Source organism: Notolabrus celidotus, unplaced genomic scaffold (genome assembly GCF_009762535.1).
Source record: "Notolabrus celidotus isolate fNotCel1 unplaced genomic scaffold, fNotCel1.pri scaffold_123_arrow_ctg1, whole genome shotgun sequence".
NCBI lineage: Eukaryota > Metazoa > Chordata > Actinopteri > Labriformes > Labridae > Notolabrus > Notolabrus celidotus.
The window spans coordinates 182,495-205,392 of NW_023260009.1; the positions used below are offsets into that span (position 1 = coordinate 182,495).

A 22,898-nucleotide genomic window follows, 5' to 3' on the forward strand; every position below is an offset into this window, starting at 1 on the left:
AGGGCCAAGCTAACAGAGCCTGAAGGAGTCCTTTAAGGGGACCGGTCTCACAGGACCTGCAGAGGTCTTTGGACAAGACTCACAGGAGTGTGTGGAGATCTCAGGATGAACTAAGCTATCAGGGTCTAGTCTTAGGAGGTCTTAAGAGCGGCTGTGCTGACATGGGCTCATGTGGGTCTGAGGATACGACCAAGGTATCAGGGACTCTGGAGGTCAGGGAAGTCTAAGCTAACAGGGGCGCGTGGAGGTCCCTGGACAGAGCTAAGCTAACTGAGGCTAGGTGTTTTAAGCTATGGCTAAGCTAATCATGGTAACGAGGTTTAGAGGACCTCAGACCGAGCTGAGACCATCTTCAGGTCAGACGTCTTGTGGGGACAAAGGGGGTCAGGTAATGGGCTAGACCAGGTGGGCGGATCCATCTGGAGCGTTCAGGTGTTAGCGAGCTTGGCTGAGGCCAGTGTGTGGTGTGTGTGTGTGTGTGTGTGTGTGTGTGTAGGTGTGAGAGAGAGCTCTGCAGCTCTCAGGCTGGAGGCTTCAGATGAGTCATGCTGCTGGTCTGCACCATGACACAGAGAGGGGGGGCGAGGGGAGGGGGCATGGGGAGGCGAGGGGGGCGGTCCTGATGACGCCTTACTGGTGGAATATTCCAGATTTAAAAACAAACAGAGACAACAGAACGCCTCTGAGTGAAAACAACATCCTGTAAATCTGAGTCTGCAGGGAGGACAGGGACAGGTCCCTGAAGGGGGCGCTACACCATCCTGTAATCTGAGTCTGCAGGGAGGACAGGGACGTGTCCTGAAGGGGGCGCTACAACCATCCTGTAATCTGAGTCTGCAGGGAGGACAGGGACAATGTCCTGAAGGGTGGCGCTACAACCATCCTGTAATTCTGAGTCTGCAGGGAGGACAGGGACAGGTCTGAAGGGGGCGCTACACCATCCTGTAACTGAGTCTGCAGGGGAGGACAGGGACGCGTCCTGAAGGGGGCGCTACAACCATCCTGTAATCCTCAGTCTGCAGGGAGGACAGGGACGCGTCCTGAAGGGGCGCTACACCATCCTGTAATCTGAGTCTGCAGGGAGGACAGGGAGCGTCCTGAAGGGGGGCGCTACAACCATCCTGGTAATCTCAGTCTGCAGGGAGGCAGGGACGCGTCCTGAAGGGGGCGCTACAACCATCCTGTAATCTGAGTCTGCAGGGAGGACAGGGACGCGTCCTGATGGGGCGCTACAACAATCCTGTAATCTGAGTCTGCAGGGAGGACAGGGATCGCGTCCTGAAGGGGGCGCTACAACCATCCTGTAATCTGAGTCTGCAGGATAGGACAGGGACAGGTCCTGAAGGGGGCGCTACAGCCATCCTGTAATCTGAGTCTGCAGGAGGACAGGGACGCGTCCTGAAGGGGCGCTACAACCATCCTGTAATTAGAGTCTGCAGAGAGGACAGGGACGCGTCCGGAAGGGGGCGCTACAACCATCCTGTAATCTGAGTCTGCAGGGAGGACAGGGACGCGTCCTGAAGGGGGCGCTACAACCATCCTGTAATCTGAGTCTGCAGGAGAGGACAGGGACGCAGTCCTGAAGGGGGCGCTACAACCATCCTGTAATCTGAGTCTGCAGGGAGGACAGGGACGCGTCCTGAAGGGGCGCTACAACCATCCTGTAATCTGAGTCTGCAGGGAGGACAGGGACAGGTCCAGAAGGGGGCGCTACAACCATCCTGTAATCTGAGTCTGCAGGTAGGACAGGGACGCGTCCTGAAGGGGCGCTACAACCATCCTGTAATCTGAGTCTGCATGGAGGACAGGGACAGGTCTTGAAGGGGGCGCTACAACCATCCTGTATTGAGTCTGCAGGAGGACGGGACGTGTCCTGAAGGGGGCGCTACAAACCCATCCTGTAATCTGAGTCTGGCAGAGGAGGACAGGGACAGCGTCCTGAAGGGGGCGCTACAACCATCCTGTAATCTGAGTCTGCAGGGAGGACAGGGACGCATCCTGAAGGGGGCGCTAAACCAGCCTGTAACCTGAGTCTGCAGAGGAGGACAGGGACAGGTCCTGAAGGGGGCGCTACAACATCCTGTAATCTAGAGTCTGCAAGGGAGGACAGGGACAGGTCCTGAAGGGGGCGCTACAACCATCCTGTAATCTGAGTCTGCAGGGAGACAGGGACGCGTCCTGAAGGGGGCGCTACAACCATCCTGTAATCTGAGTCTGCAGAGAGGACAGGGACAGCGTCCTGAAGGGGGCGCTACAACCATCCTGTAATCTGAGTCTGCAGGGAGGACAGGGACGCATCCTGAAGGGGCGCTACAACCCTCCTTATCTGAGTCCTGCAGGGAGGACAGGGACAGGTCCTGAAGGGGGCGCTACAACCATCCTGTAATCTGAGTCTGCAGGGAGGACAGGGACAGCGTCCTGAAGGGGGCCTACAACCATCCTGTAATCTGAGTCTGCAGGGAGGACAGGGACGCGTCCTGAAGGGGGCGCTACAACCATCCTTTAATCTGAGTCTGCAGGGAGGACAGGGACGGTCCTGAAAGGGGGCGCTACAACCATCCTGTATCTGAGTCTGCAGGGAGGACAGGGACGCGTCCTGAAGGGGGCGCTACAACCATCCTGTAATCTTAGTCTGCAGGGAGGACAGGGACGCGTCCTGAAGGGGGGCGCTACAAGCCATCCTGTAATCTGAGTCTGCAGGGAGGACAGGGACAGCGTCCTGAAGGGGGCGCTACAACCATCCTGTAATCTGAGTCTGCAGGGAGGACAGGGACGCGTCCTGAAGGGGGCGCTACAAGCCATCCTGTAATCTGAGTCTGCAGGGGGGACAGAGACACGTCCTGAAGGGTGCGCTACAACCATCCTGTAATCTGAGTCTGCAGAGAGGACAGGGACGCGTCCTGAAGGGGGCGCTACAACCATCCTGTAATCTGAGTCTGCAGGGAGGACAGGGACGCGTCCTCAAGGGGGCGCTACAACCATCATGTAATCTGAGTCTGCAGGGAGGACAGAGACACGGTCCTGAAGGGGGCGCTACAACCATCCTGTAATCTGAGTCTGCAGGGAGGACAGGGACAGCGTCCTGAAAGGGGGCGGCTACAACCATCCTGTAATCTGAGTCTGCAGGGAGGACAGGGACGTGATTCAGGCGCTCTGAGGGACACACTGAGACTCCCTGATGCCCCCCTTGTTTTGAGGGTCCTGGTTGTGTACCTCGCTGGTCCGAGGGACCTGGTCTGAAGCAGCACCCCTCCCTGATGAGTCCTGAGTTTGGTGTCCTCCTGGTTTTGAATAATCCGGTGACAGATGTCTGTGTGACCTCCGTGTACGGCGCTCACAGCTGATCACACCTTGGCTCTCAGAGTCCTCCTGACTTTCATTCAAAGCGATACGGACTTAAAGACTCACAGACTCCAGACTCAGAATTACTCCTGCTTACACGCCCCAAAGCATCATGGGAGCTGTAGTTTATCCTCACTGACTGCTCGTCTATCCAACAAACAGGCAACAAGACAAAGAGCTGGAGTCTGAGCAACATCATTTAAAACTTCATGTGTCTTTAATATTCTGTTTATTATTATGTATTTTATATATTATCACCGTCTCCCAGTCTGAGTCTCTGTCTCTCAGTCTCTGAGTCTCTGTCCCTCAGTCTGAGTCTCTGTCTCTCAGTCTGAGTCTCTGTCCCTCAGTCTGAGTCTCTGTCGCTCAGTCTGTGTCTCTGTCTCTCAGTCTGAGTCTCTGTCTCTCGTCTCTGAGTCTCTGTCTAGTCTCTGAGTCTCTGTCCCTCAGTCTCTGAGTCTCTGTCTCTCAGTCTCTGAGTCTCTGTCCCTCAGTCTCTGAGTCCTCTGTCCCTCAGTCTCTGAGTCTCTGCTCTCAGTCTCTGAGTCTCTGTCTCTCAGTCTGAGTCTCTGTCTCTCAGTCTGAGTCTCTCAGTCTGAGTCTCTGTCTCTCAGTCTGAGTCTCTGTCTCTCAGTCTGAGTCCTCTGTCTCTCAGTCTCTGTGTCTCATGTTTATTGTCCCCCTCAGAGTTCCTCTTTGTTCTCCGTCTGTTCGCTCGAACGGCGAAGCGACGTGATGTAACGATGACATCATCAGTCAAGCGCCGTCACCTCTGGTTTTTGTGACAGACGCTCACCGGGGCGTGAAAACTGGGTCAGGGCCTGTAGCTAGTTACCGTGGCAACGGGATCAGTAGGTCACAGAGGATGAGGCATGCTGGGAAACGTAGTCTGAGCTCTGTGGTTCTAAGGTCTGATGGTCTGGACCCTGAAACACGCTGGTCCTTCATCTTCAGGAGATCCTGTTTCCATCGCTCTGCTTTGAAGACTGAAATAATAACAATAAATAATAAATAATAAATATACAACAATAATGAATATAATGGATTTAATAAATCATACAAATAATAATTAAATATATGTGAGAATATATTAATATATTTAAAATATATTTGATAATAAATGAATATGAACTCCTGATATCTTTAATCACAAACAGCAGCTCCTCTGCTCTGAGAGTTTTCAGTCTTTGGGTTTGTAGTCTCTCTGTCCTCCTGTCCCTCTGTGTGGATGCTGTCCCTCTGTGTGGATCCTGTCCCTCTGTGTGGATCCTGTCCCTGTTGTGTCCTCCTGTCCCTCTGTGTGGATGCTGTCCCTCTGTGTGGATCCTGTCCCTCTGTGTGGATCCTGTCCCTCTGTGTGGATCCTGTCCCAGTCATGTTCTCCTGTCCCTCTGTGTGGATCCTGTCCCTCTGTGTGGATCCTGTCCCTCTGTGTGAATCCTGTCCCTCTGTGTGGATCCTGTCCCAGTCATGTTCTCCTGTCCCTCTGTGTGGATCCTGTCCCCGTTGTGTCCTCCTGTCCCTCTGTGTGGATCCTGTCCCTCTGTGTGGATCCTGTCCTTGTCATGTTCTCCTGTCCCTCTGTGTGGATCCTGTCCCCGTTGTGTCCTCCTGTCCCTCTGTGTGTCCTCCTGTCCCTCTGTGTGTCCTCCTGTCCCTCTGTGTGGATCCTGTCCTTCTATGTGGATCCTGTCCTTGTCATGGTCTCCTGTCCCTCTGTGTGGATCCTGTCCCCGTCTCCTGAGCCTCTGTGTGGATCCTGTCCTTCTGTGTGGATCCTGTCCCCGTCTTCTGTCCCTCTGTGTGGATCCTGTCCTTCTGTGTGGATCCTGTCCTTGTCATGTTCTCCTGTCCCGCTGTGTGGATCCTGTCCCCGTCTTCCTGTCCCTCTGTTGGGATCCTGTCCTTCTGTGTGGATCCTGTCCTTCTGTGTGGATCCTGTCCCCGTCCTGTCCTCCATGATGGACTCAAACCGCCTGTGTAACGTGTAACCGTGGCGAGGGCGTCCTCGAGGACGTCCTGCGCCGCTCAGAGATCAAACAAAGATTCATCCTGTGACTGATTCAGACTTATATGGCAGGAAATCCTGAACCAGGAGCTATCTGGTCCCTGTTTCTAACGGGTCCGTTTCCTCCCTCAGGTTCTCTGCAAGGATGTGGGAGTGAGCATGCTCAAAGCCCTGATCGTTACCATGGCGATGTATGGCGGCGGCGGCGGCCAGGCTTGTAGCGGGCAGGAGAACTGCTCCAGCGAGTCCAAAGACTACTGCTACTCGGCCCGCATCCGCAGCACGGTGCTGCAGGGTCTGCCGTTCGGAGGAGTGCCCACTGTGCTCGCCCTCGACTTCATGTGCTTCCTGGTGAGCTGGTTACTGCACACGCTCAGTACAACAAGACCAGGGTCAGGGTGGAGGTCTCTGTGGATCTGACTGTTCGTGAGTTAAAGGGACGACTTGTTTTATTTGAAAACAACAAGAACTCCTGGATCTGTGGATCCTCCCTGACCCTCACCGACTGAACCAACAGTTAGTCCGACTGTTTCCTGACCCACTGTACTCAGGGTCAGACTGTACTCAGGGTCACTCAGGGTCAGACTGTACTCAGGGTCACTCAGGGTCAGACTGTACTCAGGGTCAGACTGTACTCAGGGTCAGACTGTACTCAGGGTCAGAGTGTTCAGACTGTACTCAAGGTCACTCAGGGTCAGACTGTTCAGACTGTACTCAGGGTCAAACTGTTCAGACTGTACTCAGGGGTCAAACTGTTCAGACTGTAGCTCAGGGTCAGACTGTACTCAGGGTCAGAGTGTTCAGACTGGTACTCAGGGTCAAACTGTTTCAGACTGTACTCAGGGTCAAACTGTTCAGACTGTACTCAGGGTCAGACTGTACTCAGGGTCAGAGTGTTCAGACTGTACTCAGGGTCAGACTGTACTCAGGGTCAGAGTGTTCAGACTGTACTCAGGGTCAAACTGTTCAGACTGTACTCAGGGTCAGACTGTACTCAGGGTCAAACTGTTCAGACTGTACTCAGGGTCAGACTGTACTCAGGGTCAGAGTGTTCAGACTGTACTCAGGGTCAGACTGTACTCAGGGTCAGAGTGTTCAGACTGTACTCAGGGTCAGACTGTACTCAAGGTCACTCACGGTCAAACTGTTCAGACTGTACTCAGGGTTGAGGTTTGTCAGGATTGTTGTCAGTAGTGTGCGAGCTGTAATAGCGCTGTTGTCTTGTCTAGCTGTAGTCTAGCTGTAGTCTGGCTGTAGTCTGGCTGTAGTCTGGTTGTAAGTATGGCTGTAGTCTGGTTGTGAGGTCTGAGCTGTAGTCAGACTGTGGGTGCTTGTTGTAAGTCTGGCTTGTAGTCTGGTTGAGTATGACTGTAGTCTGGCTGTAGTCGGGCTGTAGTCTGCTGGAGTCCGGACTGTGGGTCTGGTGTTGTGTTCTGGTTGTAGTCTGGCTGTGGTCCTGGCTGTATTCTTGCTGTAGTCGACTGTAGGCTGGCGGTAGTCTGGTTGTAGTCTTGCTGGTGATCTGACTGGAGTCTGGCTTTGTCAGACCGTAGTCTGACTGTAGTCTGGAACTGTTGTCAGACTGTAGTCTGACTGTAGTCTGGCGGTTGTCAGACTGGAGTCTGGCTGTTGTCAGACTGTTGTCTGGCTGTAGTCTGACTGTGGTCTGGTTGTAGTCTGGTTGTAGTCGGACTGTGGTCTGGTTGTAGTCTGGCTGTTGTCAGACTGTAGTCTGACTGTAGTCTGGCTGTAGTCTGACTGTAGTCTGGTTGTAGTCGGACTGTGGTCTGGTTGTAGTCTGACTGTAGTCTGGCTGTAGTCTGACTGTGGTCTGGTTGTAGTCTGGCTGTGGTCTGGTTGTAGTCTGGTTGTAGTCGGACTGTGGTCTGGTTGTAGTCTGACTGTAGTCTGGCTGTAGTCTGACTGTGGTCTGGTTGTAGTCTGGTTGTAGTCTGACTGTAGTCTGGCTGTAGTCTGACTGTGGTCTGGTTTTAGTCTGGTTGTAGTCTGGCTGTAGTCTGGCTGTAGTCTGGTTGTAGTCTGGCTGTTGTCTGGCTGTAGTCTTGCTGTAGTCGGACTGTGGTCTGGTTGTGGTCTGGTTGTAGTCGGACTGTGGTCTGGTTGTAGTCTGGCTGTTGTCAGACTGTAGTCTGGCTGTTGTCTGGCTGTAATCTGGTTGTAGTCGGACTGTGGTCTGGTTGTGGTCTGGTTGTAGTCGGACTGTGGTCTGGTTGTAGTCTGGCTGTTGTCAGACTGTAGTCTGGTTGTAGTCTGGCTGTTGTCAGACTGTAGTCTGGCTGTAGTCTGGTTGTGGTCTGGTTGTAGTCGGACTGTGGTCTGGTTGTAGTCTGGCTGTTGTCAGACTGTAGTCTGGCTGTTGTCTGGCTGTATTTAGGCTGTTCCCCTCAGTGCAATGCATTGTGGGTGATCAGTGAAGTTGAAGTGTCTGCAGTGTGTAGTGTTGAATCAGGAAACAAGGTGCATTGTGGGAGCTGCTGAGTGTGAACCGTCTGTGGTGTTCACTGACTGTAGGAAAAATCAATACTGCTGTATCATTGATCGACCCACATTCTGTGCTGAACACTCAGACTCTTATTTTGGTAGTGTGACCCTCACTTCCTGTCAGTGTGTGTAACAGGAAGTCTCTCTCCTCCTCTTCCTCAGGTGCTACTCTTCGTCTTCTCCATCCTGAGAAAGGTGGCGTGGGACTATGGACGCCTGGCGCTGGTCACTGACGCTGACAGGTAAACACACCTGAACACAGGAAGTCTGTAGAGGGAGGAAGTGATGTCATCAGGTGGGAGGCGTGGTCTCTCCTCCTGACTGAGATCAGGATTAAGGTTTATGTTTGAGGTCATCCAGACGGGGGAACTCTTTAGTGTAGTCCTAGAGGTCTGAGTGCGCCGGCCCTCATGAGTCCTGGAACCAGCAGAGACACACGGAGAGGGTCACCGCTCTCCTTAAGGCCAGGTCCCGGAGCGGACTCGGTGCACCTCAGAGGACTGAAGGACCTGGTACAGGGACAGGCCTGAGTTACTGAGGTTCTCATTAACATTAAAACACCGTCTGAGTCACCTGATGACCTTTGACCCCCAGGTGATGACCTTTGACCCCCAGGTGATGACGATAGTTTGAGTCTGACTTCTTCTGATTTTCTCTCTTTCCACCTGAAGACTGAAGAAACGTTTCAGCGACCTGGAGGAGCGGGAATAGTATGTTACTGCTGCCTCCATCGCTTACCTCCTCTTCCTCCTCCTCCTCTTCCTCTTCCTCCTCCTCCTCTTCCCTCCTCCTCTTCCTCCTCCTCCTCCTCTTCCTCTTCCTCCTCTTCTTCCTCTTCTTCTCTCATTAACACTAACATTTCTTCTTCTTTTCAGCTCCTGTGTGCTCTAGTGTTCCTGTATGGGGGGTGTTTAGTGCCACCGGGACGTCACTGTGATGATGTTTGTTCTGATTATGATCTCACTCATGTTTTGGTAACTTATTTTCCTCTGAGGTGTTTTCTCTCTCTCTCTTATCTCTTCCTCCTCTTTCAGGGATTCTTGATTTGATCCTTTTAATACATTAAATTAATAATAATAAATAAACACTTGATGTAACCTGGAGTGATTTCTAAAACTCAGGAACTGAAACATTCACATTTAACAAACTCTTTACTTTAAAAATTAATCAATTAATCAATGATCAACTCTTTTTTTAACCAGTTACCTTTAAATGAAAGCAGATGAACTCAGGTCTCAGTTTCTGGCTATAGAAAGACTTCTTAAAGGTACAGTGTGTGTTTTTAACACTCTGCTCTGTTTGAGTTAAATGTAAACTCTTCTCTGGGTTTGAATCTTATCGTTCTTTAAAGGTAAAATACAAACTCAGCTGCAGTGTTTGTTTTAAGTTGTTTTTTAATAATCTATCTTTAATTCTGTCCTCAGTTTGATTAATGAGAATAATCTTGGACCGGTGGCACTAATCGCCCCCCGTACACCTTTAATACTGACGTTGTTTACAGACTCTCTGTTGGCTAATGTGATGCTAACAGATACTATGCTAACATATGTTGCTAAAAGCTGTGATGCTAACAGATATGATGCTAACAGATGCTAACCCCGCTCCACGTTTCTCTTCATGTTAACGTTAAATCAGCCGAAGACGAGACAGAGATAACTATGAGCCGGTGAAAAGGTAACGGGTTGTTTGTTTGTTTGTTTGTTTGTTTGTGTTTTACACCCCGTGACGTGCTAGCTAGCTAACTCCACTCCGAGCCCACGCTACAGTCAGCTAGCACGCTCACATCTGGAACACCTGCGCCTCGCCGTGCGAGCAGGCGTTCAGATCCGAGCTCAGAGTGTGTGTTTGGTGGAGTACTCCGCTCCCTGTTAGCTCCTCTGTGTTCAGTTAGCGACCAGACAAGAGGTCAAAGGTCAGACCGGCTACATGCTAACCGCTAACGGTCAGCTGACTGCTTCCTGTTTGTTTCCGCAGCGTTGCCTCGGCGATGCACTCAGAGACGCCGGACCGCTACGAACGCCTGACCTCCGTCTCCAGCTCAGTGGACTTTGAACAGAGAGACAACGTAAGAGCACCTTCATCATCATCATCATCATCATCATCACCTTCATCATCATCATCACCATCATCACCATCATCATCATCACCTTCATCACCATCAGTCCTCTTATTCATCTCTCTGTCTCTGTGTGTGTGTGTGTGTGTGTGTGTGTGTGTGTGTGTGTGTGTGTGTGTGTCTGCAGGGCTTCTGCTCGTGGCTGACGGCGATCTTCAGAATAAAGTGAGTGAACATTTGAACGACACGATGGATGAAGTGATGATAGCGCCCCCTGTGGAGAGAGAGAGGAAGATGAACATTTATCTTTAACATCGGGGATAAAAACTCCTCCTCCTCCTCCTCCTTCTCCTCCTCCTCTTCCTCCTCCTCTTCCTCCTCCTCCTTCTCTTCCTCCTCCTCCTCCTCCTCCTTCTCCTCCTCCTCCTCCTCCTCTTCCTCCTCCTCCTCCTCTTCCTCCTCCTCCTCCTCCTCCTCCTCCTCCTCTTCCTCCTCCTCCTTCTCCTCCTCCTCTTCCTCCTCCTCCTCTCCTCCTCCTCCTCCTCTTCCTCCTCCTCCTCCTCTTCCTCCTTCTCCTCCTCCTCCTCCTCCTCCTCCTCCTCCTCCTCCTCCTCTGTCTACTCCTCCTCCTCCTCCTCCACTTCCTCCTCCTCCTCTTCCTCCTTCTCCTCCTCTTCCTTCTCCTCCTCTTCCTCCTCTTCCTCCTCCGTCTCCTCCTCTTCCTCCTCCTCCTCATCTTCCTCCTCCTCCTCTTCCTCCTCTTCCTCCTCCTCCTCTTCCCTCCTCCTCCTCCTCTTCCTCCTCCTCCTCCTCTTCCTCCTCCTCCTCCTCCTCTTCCTCCTCCTCCTCCTCCTCCTCCTCTTCCTCCTCCTCTGTCTCCTCCTCTTCCTCCTCTTCCTCCTCCTCCTCCTCCTCCTCCTCTTCCTCCTCCTCCTCTTCCTCCTCTTCCTCCTGCAGGGATGAAGAGATCAGGGAGAAGTGTGGCGAGGATGCCGTTCACTATCTCTCCTTCCAGCGTCACATCATCGGCCTGCTGGTCGTGGTCGGCGTTCTCTCTGTCGGCATCGTCCTGCCCGTCAACTTCTCTGGAGATCTGCTGGGTGAGAGCATCTTCATCATCATCATCTTCATCTTCATCCTCATCATCATCACTCACTCTGTAGTGACAGTAACTGCTCTCACATTAAGACGAGTCGTTTAAACTAAATATTCAGATAAAGTTCTTCAAACCCGGAGCAAAGAAAACGGGTTCAGATCTACAGCTAGCTGAGTTAGCAGGTACCGGCTAGGTTAGCCTGTAGCAGCTAGGTTAGCAGGTACCGGCTAGGTTAGACTGTAGCAGCTAGGTTAGCCTGTAGCAGCTAGGTTAGCTTGTAGCAGCTAGGTTAGACTGTAGCAGCTAGGTTAGCCTGTAGCAGCTGGGTTAGCAGGTACCGGCTAGGTTAGCAGGTACCGGCTAGGTTAGCCTGTGGCAGCTAGGTTAGCTTGTAGCAGCTAGGTTAGACTGTAGCAGCTAGGTTAGCCTCTAGCAGCTAGGTTAGACTGTAGCAGCTAGGTTAGACTGTAGCATCTAGGTTAGCCTGTAGCAGCTAGGTTAGACTGTAGCAGCTAGGTTAGACTGTAGCAGCTAGGTTAGCCTCTCTTTTAGCAGGATGCTGGTCTGTCTCTGTGTCAGGACAGAGACTCGTCTGAAACAACATGTGGTCACTCTGAGCCCTGCAGGTTCTGGTTCTGGTCTCACGTGTCTCTGCTCTTGTGTTTGGTTGATAGTCCGAATACTCAATAAAGACTTGGTTCTATACCTCAGATCAACTGGACCGCCTTCTAAAGAAGGTAACGGATCAGAGCTGTAGGCCGTCTGTAGACCTGCAGGACCTCTGCAGGTCTAGGTCTGTGGTCTGTGACCCTGTAGGTCTGTGGTCTGTGACCCTGTAGGTCTGTGTTCAGCCCCCCCAGGTGTACCTGTAGTAAAGGTGAGGTAGACAGACATGTGATGTCACTGCGTCATGTTGATGATGTCATTAACGTGTTGATGATGTCACTGCGTCATGTTGATGATGTCATTAACGTGTTGATGATGTCACTGCGTCATGTTGATGATGTCATTAACGTGTTGATGATGTCACTGCGTCATGTTGATGATGTCATTAACGTGTCGATCAGCTGGTTCTAGTTCGTTAGTTTGTGATGTCTGTTCCCGGCCTCTGTGTCCCGGTCTCTTTGACCCTGTTTCTGTGTCCCGGTCTCTGTTCCCGGCCTCTGTGTCCCGGTCTCTTTACCCCGGCCTCTGTGTCCTGGTCTCTTTACCTAGTCTCTGTACCCGGTCTCTGTTCCCGGTCTCTTTATCACGGTCTCTGTGTCCCGGTCTCTGTACCCGGTCTCTGTACCCGGTCTCTTTATCCCGGTCTCTGTGTCCCGGTCTCTGTACCCGGTCTCTTTATCCCGGTCTCTGTACCCGGTCTCTGTACCCGGCCTCTGTAGAGTCCATGTTGAGTGGAGTAGCTCGTGTTGCCTTCAGGGTCCCGTCCGATCTTCTCTCTGACGTCTGTTTTCGTTTGTTCCAGAAAACAACGCCTACAGCTTCGGACGGACCACGATAGCCAATCTGAAGTCCGGGTGAGTCCACGTCCCTGTTAGCACAGCTGAGACCGACCCCTCAGGTCCTAACTCAACATGTCAGGGTCTGATTATGAAACAAGGGGGACGCTTTGTTCCCTGATCCTGAAGGGGTCAGCGCTGTGAGCTAGCTTAGCTTCATGACGGTGTGAGCTAGCTTAGCTTCATGACGGTGTGATGTTTGTGTTCAGGACCAACCTGCTGTGGCTCCACACCGTGTTCGCCTTCATGTACCTGCTCCTGACGGTCTACAGCATGAGGAGACACACGTCCAAGATGCACTACAAGGAGGACGACCTGGTAGGACCGGGATTCAGGATTCAGTCTGAACCTGAACCGTGACACCCCCCACCTTCTCTGACCCGTCTGTGTGTTCACCTGTCGTTGGGTTTTAATCCCTCCTCCTTGTCTTACAGGTGAAGCGCACTTTATTCATCAACGGCATCTCCAAGTACGCCGAGGAGACCCAGATCAAACAGCACTTTGAGTAAGTCCACCGAGACAGACCCCTTAGAGGACCTCCTCATGTAGACTCACCTGTAGAGCTGTGACTCAGGTGTGTGTAGTAAAGTCCTCGTTGTGGTTCTGCAGGCAGGCGTACGAGAACTGCACGGTGCTGGAGGCTCGGATCTGCTACAACGTGGCCAAACTGATGTCTCTGAACGCCGAGAGGTGAGACGGACACACAGCCAGGTGCATGCTGGGAAATACAGGTGAGAGACGACAGGAACACTGAGCTGTGTGTGTGTGTGTGTGTGTGTGTGTGTGTGTGTGTGTGTGTGTGTGTGTGTGTGTGTGTGTGTGTGTGTGTGTGTGTGTGTGTGTGTGTGTGTGTGTGTTCTACAGGAAGAAGACGGAGCGCAGTAAGAAGTTCTTCACTGACCTGATGGCGAAGGAACACGTCCCCACCATGATCAACCCCAAACCGTGCGGACACCTCTGCTGCTGCGCCATCACCGGCTGTGAGGAGGTGATGCTAACGCTAATGCTATGCTAACACTAATGCTAATGCTCATACACTTAAAGCTGCTTTTTACTGAAGTAGCTCTGTGGGATGTAAACTTGATATGAGAGTGCTAAAGACGTCTGCTCAGGACTCAGGAAATAATCTGATTCGTGGAAACACCAGAGTTAGCCTGTTAGCCTGTTAGCCTGTTAGCGTGTTAGCAGTGAATCAGCTGCCCTCTTCTGTCCTGCAGGAGGAGGCGGTCAGCTTCTACACCAAGAGAGAGTCCAAACTGAAGGAGGAGTACAGGAAGGAGAAGGAGAAGGTCCACACAAAGCCGCTCGGCATGGCCTTCGTCACCTTCCAGAACGAGTCCATGACCGCCATGTAAGACAAGACCCCGCCCCCTGTGACCCCGCCCCCCTGTGACCCCGCCCCTTTCCCTCTGTGTCTGCAGCGTTAACCTGTTTGATGTCAGTTCGTCTTTAACGTCCTGTTTCTGAAAAGAGGCCGTGTCGTGTCACAGTTATAATCTGTATCGCTCTGACTCCGCCTCCTGTCTCTGACCACGCCCCCTTTTTGTTCCCAGTATTTTGAAGGACTTTAACGCGTGTCAGGTTCAGGGCTGTCGGTGTCGTCAGGAGCCTCGCTCCTCTCAGTTCAGCGAGTCTCTCCACGTTCACAACTGGAGCGTTTCGTACGCGCCCGACCCGCAGAACGTCCGCTGGTACGTCCCCGAGCTCCACCCGTCCAAACCCCCCCCCCACACACACACACACACACACACACACACACACACACACACACGCTTAACAAACGCACCCAGCGCCCTCACCTGTCCTGTCTCCTCCTGCAGGGAGCACCTGTCTCTGGGAGGGATCTCCTGGTGGATCCGCTGTTTCATCATCAACTGTATCCTCTTCCTCCTGCTCTTCTTCCTCACCACGCCCGCCATCATCATCTCCACCATGGACAAGTTCAACGTCACCAAGCCGGTCGAGTACCTCAACGTAAGAGCCTCCATCCGATCCTGAGGAGGGGGAGGGGCTTCAGATCAACCATTTACTGACTCTCTGTTTGTTTGTTTGTTTGTTTGTTTGTTTGTTTGTTTGTTTGTTTGTTTGTTTGTTTACTCACTCCACAGAACCCCATCGTCACTCAGTTCTTCCCCACTCTGCTGCTCTGGGCGTTCTCCGCTCTGCTGCCGACCATCGTGTACTACTCGGCCTTCTTTGAGGCTCACTGGACCAGGTGACCAATCAGCTGTTTGAAACAACAACAACAACAACAACAACAACAACAACACATCTTTATATATCACACTACACACTGTTAGACTCAAACTACAACTTTAAGACTTCTGGACTCACGTCTGAAACGAGTCTGAGTCACATCAAGAGGTCTAAGAGTTCAGGAGAGTCCAGGATCAGTCTGAACAGATTTCATTAGACCTTGATCCTGTTTTAACCCTTTGTTTGAATCAAATTTGACTCTCAATTGGACCCGGTTTCATCCACATCATGTCCTTCATGGACAAACGTTCGTCCTCAGTCTGAGCCTGGATAAGGACTGATGTTCCTCTCCACATTGATGCTTGATTTGAACCCTTCTTTAATCCTAATGTGGCTCAATTTGACCATAGTTTCATCCTAGTTTGACCTTTAAATTTGACCTTGATATCACCAAGTTTGTGGCTTGATTTAGCATTGATTTGACCCTTGTTTTACCCTGATCGGACATTGATTTGCCGCTTGTTTGACCCTGATTTGACCCTTGATTTGATCCTTGATTTGATCCTCTTTTTTACAGTTGTTTGACCTTGATTTGACCCTTGTTTTACCCTGATCGGACCCTTGTTTTACCCTGATCGGACATTGATTTGACGCTTGTTTGACGCTTGTTTGACCCTTGTTTGACCCTGATCTGACCCTTGTTTTACCCTGATCGGACATTGATTTGACCCTTGTTTGACCCTGATCTGACCCTTGTTTTGACCCTTATTTGACCCTGATCTGACCCTTGTTTTACCCTGATCGGACATTGATCTGACCCTTGTTTTACCCTGATCTGACCCCTGTTTCCTCCACAGTTTGACCCGTACTGAACTCTTCTCTGTGTTTGTGCAGGTCTGGAGAGAACAGAACAACGATGCATAAATGCTACACCTTCCTGATCTTCATGGTCCTGCTGCTGCCGTCTCTGGGACTGAGCAGGTAAGGACCCCTTTGTGCTTTGAGGACTTGTCCCACAGTGACCTTTGACCTGTCCTCTCTGAAACCTGTCTCTGCTTCACAGCCTGGACGTTTTCTTCCGCTGGCTGTTCGATAAGAAGTTCTTGGCTGATGCTAAAGTCCGATTTGAGTAAGTCTGGCCGGGGTGACGTCCTGCTCGGGTCTTTGTTGTCTCACGTAGACTTCGTGGTCCTCTTCATATCTGATATATTTACACCGTCCCCCCTCCAGGTGTGTCTTCCTGCCGGATAACGGAGCGTTCTTCGTGAACTACGTCATCGCCTCTGCGTTCATCGGTAACGCCATGGACCTGCTGAGGATCCCCGGTCTGCTCATGTACATGATCCGCCTGTGCCTCGCTCGCTCTGCAGCGGACCGCCGCAACGTCAAGAGGGTGAGGACCGGTCCTGAACGCGGGTTAGACTAAGACTAAGCTTTAAAGTCTCTCAGGTTGAGACCAGGTGACCTGAAGGACAGAATAATCCAGACCTTTAGTAACCCGGGTCTGTAGTGGACTTTATGTCCCAAACTAAAGCAGACTGTGATCAGATGTGAGGTGTAGTGAATGGTTCAGCCTCTGGGGGGCGCTGCTGGGTCTCTTTAATCCCTGAAACCTGTCCTCTGGTCTCTGCAGCATCAGGCCTACGAGTTTCAGTTCGGAGCGGCGTACGCCTGGATGATGAACGTCTTCACGGTGGTCATGGCCTACAGCATCACCTGCCCCATCATCGTCCCCTTCGGTAAGTCCACTACATGTCCCATGATGCCTTGCTCCCACTACACATCCCTTTATCCCCAGAGTCAGGACCAGCCTGTGACCCCTCCCCTGTCCCCCTGCAGGTCTGATGTACATGCTGCTGAAACACCTGGTTGACCGGTACAACATGTACTACGCCTACCTGCCCTCCAAGCTGGACAAGAAGATCCACTCGGGCGCCGTCACTCAGGTGGTGGCCGCTCCCATCCTCTGCCTCTTCTGGCTGCTCTTCTTCTCCACCGTACGCACAGGTAAGCCCCGCCCCCTGCCTGAGGAGTCCACTAGAGTGTGTCTCCTGCAGTTCCTCCATAGTCCACTAGAGTGTGTCTCCTGCAGTTCCTCCAGTGTCCACTAGAGTGTGTCTCATGCAGTTCCTCCAGAGTCCACTAGAGTGTCTCCTGCAGTTCCTCCAGAGTCCACTAGAGTGTGTCTCCTGCAGTTCCTCCAGAGTCCACTAGAGTGTGTCTCCTGCAGTTCCTCCAGTGTCCACTAGAGTGTGTCTCCTTCAGTTCCTCCAGAGTCCACTAGAGTGTGTCTCCTTCAGTTCCTCCAGAGTCCACTAGAGTGTGTCTCCTGCAGTTCCTCCAGAGTCCACTAGAGTGTGTCTCCTGCAGTGAGTCAGTCACCATAGAGCCCCATGTTCAGACCCAGTTTGGGTCTCTGTAGCTCAGTTCTCTCCATGACATCAGAGAGGATGACGTCAGCGTTTTTCGCTATATGCTAGCTAATGCTAACTGCTAATCTTCCATCAGGTTTTCAGACTCCGACCTCCATGTTCACTCTGGTGGTCCTGGTCGTCACCATCGTGGTCTGTCTGTCTCACGTCTGCTTCGGACACTTCAAGTACCTCAGCGCGCACAACTACAAGGTGAGCGGTCTGCCTGTTGTTGACGGTGAGGAGTGAACACTGATGTTTGTTGTTGTTGTTTACAGTGTCTGACCCGGTCTCTGTCTCTGTCTCAGATCGACACCAAGGAGGCCGACGTGGAGGCTGTGGAGAACGGACGTCCAGTTCGCCCCACATCCTCTCCCACCATCAAGTCTCAGGTGAGAGTTTCTGTCTCCTCTGGATCCATCAGTATCCTGTTCGTGACGCCAACTTTCACTTCTCTTGGTTTTCAGTATTTTAAATAAAGTTCATTCATATGATTCTGTTTCTAATGATGACCCGTGTCCCTGTGTCCCTGTGTCCCCTTGTCCCCTTGTCCCCATGTCCCTGTGTACCCGTGTCCCCTTGTCCCTGTGTCCCCTTGTCCCCATGTCCCTGTGTACCCGTGTCCCCATGCCCTTGTATCCCCGTGTCCCCTTGTCCTCGTGTCCACTTATCCCCTTGTCCCCGTGTACCCTTGTCCCCTTGTACCCGTGCCCTTGTATCCCTGTGTCCCCGTGTCCCCTTGTATCCTTGTGTCCCCTTGTATCCCCTTGTCCCCTGTGTCCCCTTGTCCCGTGTCCCTGTATCCCCTTGTCCCCGTGTCCCCTTGTCCCCGTGTCCCTGTGTACCCGTGCCCTTGTATCCCCGTGTCCCCTTGTCCCCATGTCCCTGTGTCCCTGTGTACCCGTGTCCCCATGCCCTTGTATCCCTGTGTCCCCTTGTCCTCGTGTCCCCTTATCCCCTTGTCCCCGTGTACCCTTGTCCCCTTGTACCCGTGCCCTTGTATCCCTGTGTCCCCTTGTATCCCCCTGTCCCCTTGTATCCCTTTGTCCCTGTGTCCCCTTGTATCCCCGTGTCCCCTTGTATCCCTTTGTCCTTGTGTCCCCTTGTATCCCCGTGTCCCCTTGTATCCCTTTGTCCCTGTGTCCCCTTGTATCCCCGTGTCCCCTTGTATCCCTTTGTCCCTGTGTCCCCTTGTATCCCTGTGTCCCCTTGTATCCCCTTGTCCCCTGTGTCCCCTGTGTTCCCTTGTCCCCTGTGTCCCCTGTGTCCCCTTGTCCCCTTGTCCCCGTGTCCCCGTGTCTTGCAGCAGCAGCAGCAGCAGCAGCAGCAGCAGATGTACATCGCTCAGGTTCTGCAGGACCCAAACTCAGACGAGCCCGGCGGGGGGAGCGGCGAGGAGGACCGGGGCTCGTCCCAGGACGAGGAGATGTTGAACGGGGGGAACAGCATCAACGAGGCGGATTTTCAGTCAGGGGAGGACAGTCTGATAGCAAACGAGGTCCACCAGTAGCAGGGGGTGGAGCCAGAGGGAGAGGGAGGAGCATGAGGGTCGTCGCTCACGCAACAGTGAAAAAAAAGCTGACTGGAGAATCACTACACATCCAAACACACATAGAGCTAGTATGACACAGTTAGCTCCTCCCCCTCCCCGCTCGAAGACTTGATCCTGACCTCCGACGCCGGCGCCGGGTCGCCAACATTCAGTCCCTGCACGCCTGTGGAGACCTGATGGACGTGAGACCGTCTCCACAGGACTCACTGTACATAACCACAAAGCCAAAAGTTCTCTTGTGTTTTTTTCTGGGGGTGGGGGGGCGGGTTGAAAATTCGTGCCTGGGCTGGATTTCGTTTGTTCGCGCTCGTGTCTTGACTCCTGACGGGTCGCAGGAACTCGACCTGTTTCGGGGTCAACGCTGACATCCTCCCACATCAGAGTGCCGAACATCTCGCCACCCGCCAGCTCTCGTAGTGGTAGAAAGCCTCGCTTACGCAGACGCACCGCAGACCCCCTCCCCTGTTAGCCGGTCTCGGTTCTCGTTTGGTGGACTCGTGGACTCGTGGATGTTTTTGGTTTTTCGACACATCACCTGGAAGTTTGGGGATTTTCTTTGACCTGCTGAGCTTCGCTGCATGTTCAGAGTCCTGTCCGGATCAATGACGTCGTCCCTTTCAGATGATGTCATCAGTGACAGGCTTAAGCGGCCAATGACATCGGCCCTGATCCCAGCAGCCCCTCCTCCCACCTTTAAGCTGGGCCGCCCCGGATCCAACGCGAACCCTCCCCTGGTTTTGATTTCACCTGAACTACCTTAACTCCTGACCACGGGGACCAGAGGGGACGGGGACGTTTGTGTCTGTGTAGGTTTAGCCTCAGAGCTGGTTTCATCCATGGACTTGGACTCTGGGGGGACGTCCCCCCATCCCAGCAGCAGCAGAACCCGCGAGTTAGAGCCGGGTAGACGTCTGGACGGTCTACCCTCATCGCCTGAACCTGAAGCTGTCAGGATCCTCAAGGGAACAGTGTGTGTGTGTGTGTATATGTGTGTGTGTGAGTGTGAGTGTGAGTGTGTGTGTGTGTGTGCGTGCGTGTGTGTGTGTGTGTGCGTGAGTATGAGTGTGTGTGTGTGTGTGTGTGTGCGTGAGTGAGTATGAGCGTGAGTGTGTGTGTGTGTGTGTGTGAGTGTGTGTACTGGTGAGTGTGTGAGTGCGTGTGTGTGTGTGTGAGTGCTTGTGTGAGATCTTGTACAAGTGCGTGTGTATTTGCGTGTGTGTGTGTGTACTGAAGTGTGTGAGTGCGTGTGTGTGTGCGTGCGTTTGTGTGTGTGCGTGTGTGTGTGAGTGTGGGTGTGTGTGAGTGTGTGTGTGTGTGAGTGTGTGTGTGTGAGGGTGAGTGTGTGTGTGTGTGTGTGAGAGTGTGTGTGTGAGTGTGTGTGTGTGAGTGTGAGAGTGTGTATGTGTGTGAGGGTGTGTGTGGGTGGGTGAGAGTGTATATGTGTGTGTGTGAGTGTGTGTGTGTGAGGGTGAGTGTGTGTGTGTGTGTATGTGTATGTGTGTGTATATGTGTATGTGTGTGTATATGTGTGTGTGTGTGAGTGTGTGTGTGTGTGTGTGTGTATGTGGGTGAGAGTGTGTATGTGTGTGTGTGTGAGTGTGTGTGGCTGGGTGAGAGTGTGTATGTGTGTGTGTGTGTGAGTGTGTGTGTGTGTGTGTGTGTGTGTGTGTGTGTGTGTGGGGACACAGAGCTGGACTATGAAAGCTGTGGCCTGCAGGTCACACGCCGGAGAAGCGTCTGTGTCCTCTTGAGGACGTGTCCTTGAGTCCGTCTCCTCCAGCGGGCGTCTGCTGGTCTGATTGTATGTACCTGAACCTGAACCTGAACCTGAACCAGAAGGATCTTGATCTGAGGTCTGACCCTGAGACCGGAGGATCAGCTCAGCAGCTCTCCACCCTCAGCTCTTTGTAGTCTGCATCATAGGTGACCCTGAAACCAGATCAAGTATTCCGGTCTAACCTCCTCCTGATCAAGGATCTGGTGTGTGTGGGGATAACTTTGATCCAAGACCTCAGACTGATCCTGATCCAGCTAACCCTAACACTAACCCTGATCAGGTCTTTGTGTGAAATAAACACCTGACACACAGACTTCAGTCTGTGAGACAGAACCATGATATGAACCATACGAGCTCTGAAGTCCTCCTCACAGGGACTGATCCATGTTCTGGTCTTCAGTCTCCTGGACCTCGTCAGATTAGGAAACGTCCCTCACATGATGGACTTCAGCTTGATTTTATCACGGGACCCTGAGACAGAATGAGGTCACTGTGAGGTCAGATCAAGGTCAAGGTGAGATCACAGTGAGGTCACAGTAGGTTCAGAGTGAGGTCAGAGGTCACTGTGAGGTCTGAGGTCACATTTAGGTCAGATTGAGGTCACACTGAGGTCTTAGGCCAGATTGAGGAGACACTATGGTCTCACTGAGGTCTTAGGTCTGATTGACCTCGATCTGACCACTGCTCTCAGTCAGAGGTCAGATCGAGGTCAACGTGAGATCACAGTGAGGTCACAGTAAGTTCAGAGTGAGGTCAGAGGTCACAGTGAGCTCAGAGGTCACAGTGAGGTCTGAGGTCACATTGAGGTCACATTTAGGTCAGATTGAGGTCACACTGAGGTCTTGGGCCAGATTGAGGAGACACTATGGTCTCACTGAGGTCTTAGGTCAACGTGAGAACACAGTGAGGTCACAGTAAGTTCAGAGTGAGGTCAGAGGTCACAGTGAGGTCAGAGATCAAATTGGGGTGACACTGAAGTCTCACTGAGTTCTTAGGTCACATTTAGGTTACGCTGAGGTCAGATCGAGGTCACACTGAGGTCATACTAAGGTCACACTGAGGTAACACTAAGGTCACACTTTGGTCACACTAAGGTCACACTGAGGTCACACTAAGGTCACACTTTGGTCACACTAAGGTCACACTGAGGTCACACTAAGGTCACACTGAGGTCAGATTGAGGTCACACTGAGGTCACACTGAGGTCATATTGAGGTCACACTGAGGTCACACTGAGGTCACACTGAGGTCACATTGAGGTCACAGAGCTTCGTGGTGGTTCAGGTGTCTGTATTTGATTCAGGTGACGAGCTGAGGGCAGACCTGAGGGCTGAGAGCTGCTGCGTTCACTGACCTCTCTGGGTGCAGTAAAGTGAAGATGCCCATGATGATGATGATGATGATGATGATGATATTTTTGTAACCTGCTGACTGAAGTATTTGATACTGACGAGTGAAACACAAACGTGGAGACGCTGTGACCATAACGACGACGACGCTGATGTAAAGTGTAACTACAGTTTTTATTAATCAGACGCTGCTTCTTGCTTTTCTTAGTTTTTTAAATCGTCTCTGAAGGAAGAGAGGACGGAGAGAGAGACGAGGCTCTGGAGAAGAGAACCGTGTAAAATATAACCCGTGTAAATAACCATGAGCTGCACCGTGGTCGTGGAGGCGAGCTGACGGCGCCTCGCTCCTCTCACCTTTTAATTTATTGCTGTGACTCTATTTATTTTTACTTCAGGTCGTCTGTACAGTGAAACATTTGTCCTATTTATGTTACTGATCAATAAAATGGCTTCATCTGTATCAACGACTCCGACTGTCTGTGAGCCGCACCGGACGCTCAGATCACCCAGGGGCCCTGAAGGCAACGCGACAACAAACCTTTACATGTTAAACTTTTAAAGATTTAAAGTTCGTGACTCTGAAGGTTCATGATCCTAACATCCTGTTCAGAGACAAGCGTGACCTCCAGTCCTCAGACAGGAAGCAGAAGTGTTATAAACTGCAGTTCATCGAGCGTCTACTAGAGGAAACACAGGAAACCACATACACACCCATTCAAAGAGCCGGTCTTTAATAAACATGTTTACAGACTGGTTCAGAAACCAGTCCAGGTCTGAGGAGCTCATGTCTCTCTCACACTGTACGGGTGAATTATTATAACTCTTTACCTTTAAAGATATTACACTGACGAGTTATGCCCAAATAAGGGCGTTCCTGACTTGATTGACAGGCGGGAACACTGTAGCTGTTAGGGAGGAGGCTGAAGGCCCGCCTCTTTCAGGTCGACTGGCGTTAAGTTGAGTCAACGTTTCCAAGATGGCGGCCGTAGACCACGTCAGCGTTCATAGAGGTTCAGAGGTCCTGCAGTCCTCCTCGTACTGGTCCAAGGATCAGTTCCTGGTCCGGACATGATTTGGTGCATGACACCCCTCCCTCTCTCTCTCTCT

The 22,898-nt window shown here is 52.1% G+C and overlaps 1 protein-coding gene across 8 annotated transcripts; it reads left to right on the top strand.

Annotated features, from left to right (window-relative positions):
• The first annotated feature begins 5,484 nt into the window (after positions 1–5,484).
• LOC117808565 (CSC1-like protein 2) lies at positions 5,485–22,251 on the top strand. 8 transcript variants are annotated; one of them, XR_004630365.1, is made up of 23 exons: positions 5,485–5,701; positions 8,015–8,094; positions 9,827–9,917; positions 10,096–10,133; positions 10,866–11,008; positions 12,473–12,524; positions 12,716–12,824; positions 12,941–13,011; positions 13,116–13,196; positions 13,371–13,494; positions 13,724–13,857; positions 14,060–14,197; positions 14,327–14,480; positions 14,615–14,721; positions 15,597–15,683; positions 15,766–15,831; positions 15,933–16,095; positions 16,336–16,441; positions 16,542–16,709; positions 17,211–17,326; positions 17,422–17,505; positions 18,420–21,201; positions 21,238–22,251. XR_004630365.1 is itself a non-coding variant. In XM_034678280.1 (22 exons), the coding sequence occupies exons 1-22, from the start codon at positions 5,510–5,512 to the stop codon at positions 18,621–18,623; spliced, it is 2,508 nt and encodes an 835-aa protein (XP_034534171.1). In that variant the 5' UTR covers positions 5,485–5,509; the 3' UTR covers positions 18,624–22,251. The 8 variants fall into 8 exon arrangements, 3 of the variants coding, with proteins under 3 accessions (XP_034534171.1, XP_034534172.1, XP_034534173.1); XR_004630366.1 differs by having other exon boundaries at positions 18,420–21,099; positions 21,140–22,251; XR_004630364.1 differs by having other exon boundaries at positions 18,420–21,099; positions 21,151–22,251.
• The last annotated feature ends 647 nt before the right edge of the window (positions 22,252–22,898 follow it).

What these genes read in the sequence shown, in the direction of transcription:
- LOC117808565 (XM_034678280.1), top strand. Translation starts at nt 5,510, where the DNA reads ATGCTCAAAGCCCTGATCGTTACCATGGCGATGTATGGCGGCGGCGGC. An exon ending in CAGATCAAACAGCACTTTGA is followed by an intron (nt 13,012 to 13,115) that starts GTAAGTCCACCG and finishes GTGGTTCTGCAG; the next exon opens with GCAGGCGTACGAGAACTGCA. An exon ending in ATGTCTCTGAACGCCGAGAG is followed by an intron (nt 13,197 to 13,370) that starts GTGAGACGGACA and finishes TGTGTTCTACAG; the next exon opens with GAAGAAGACGGAGCGCAGTA.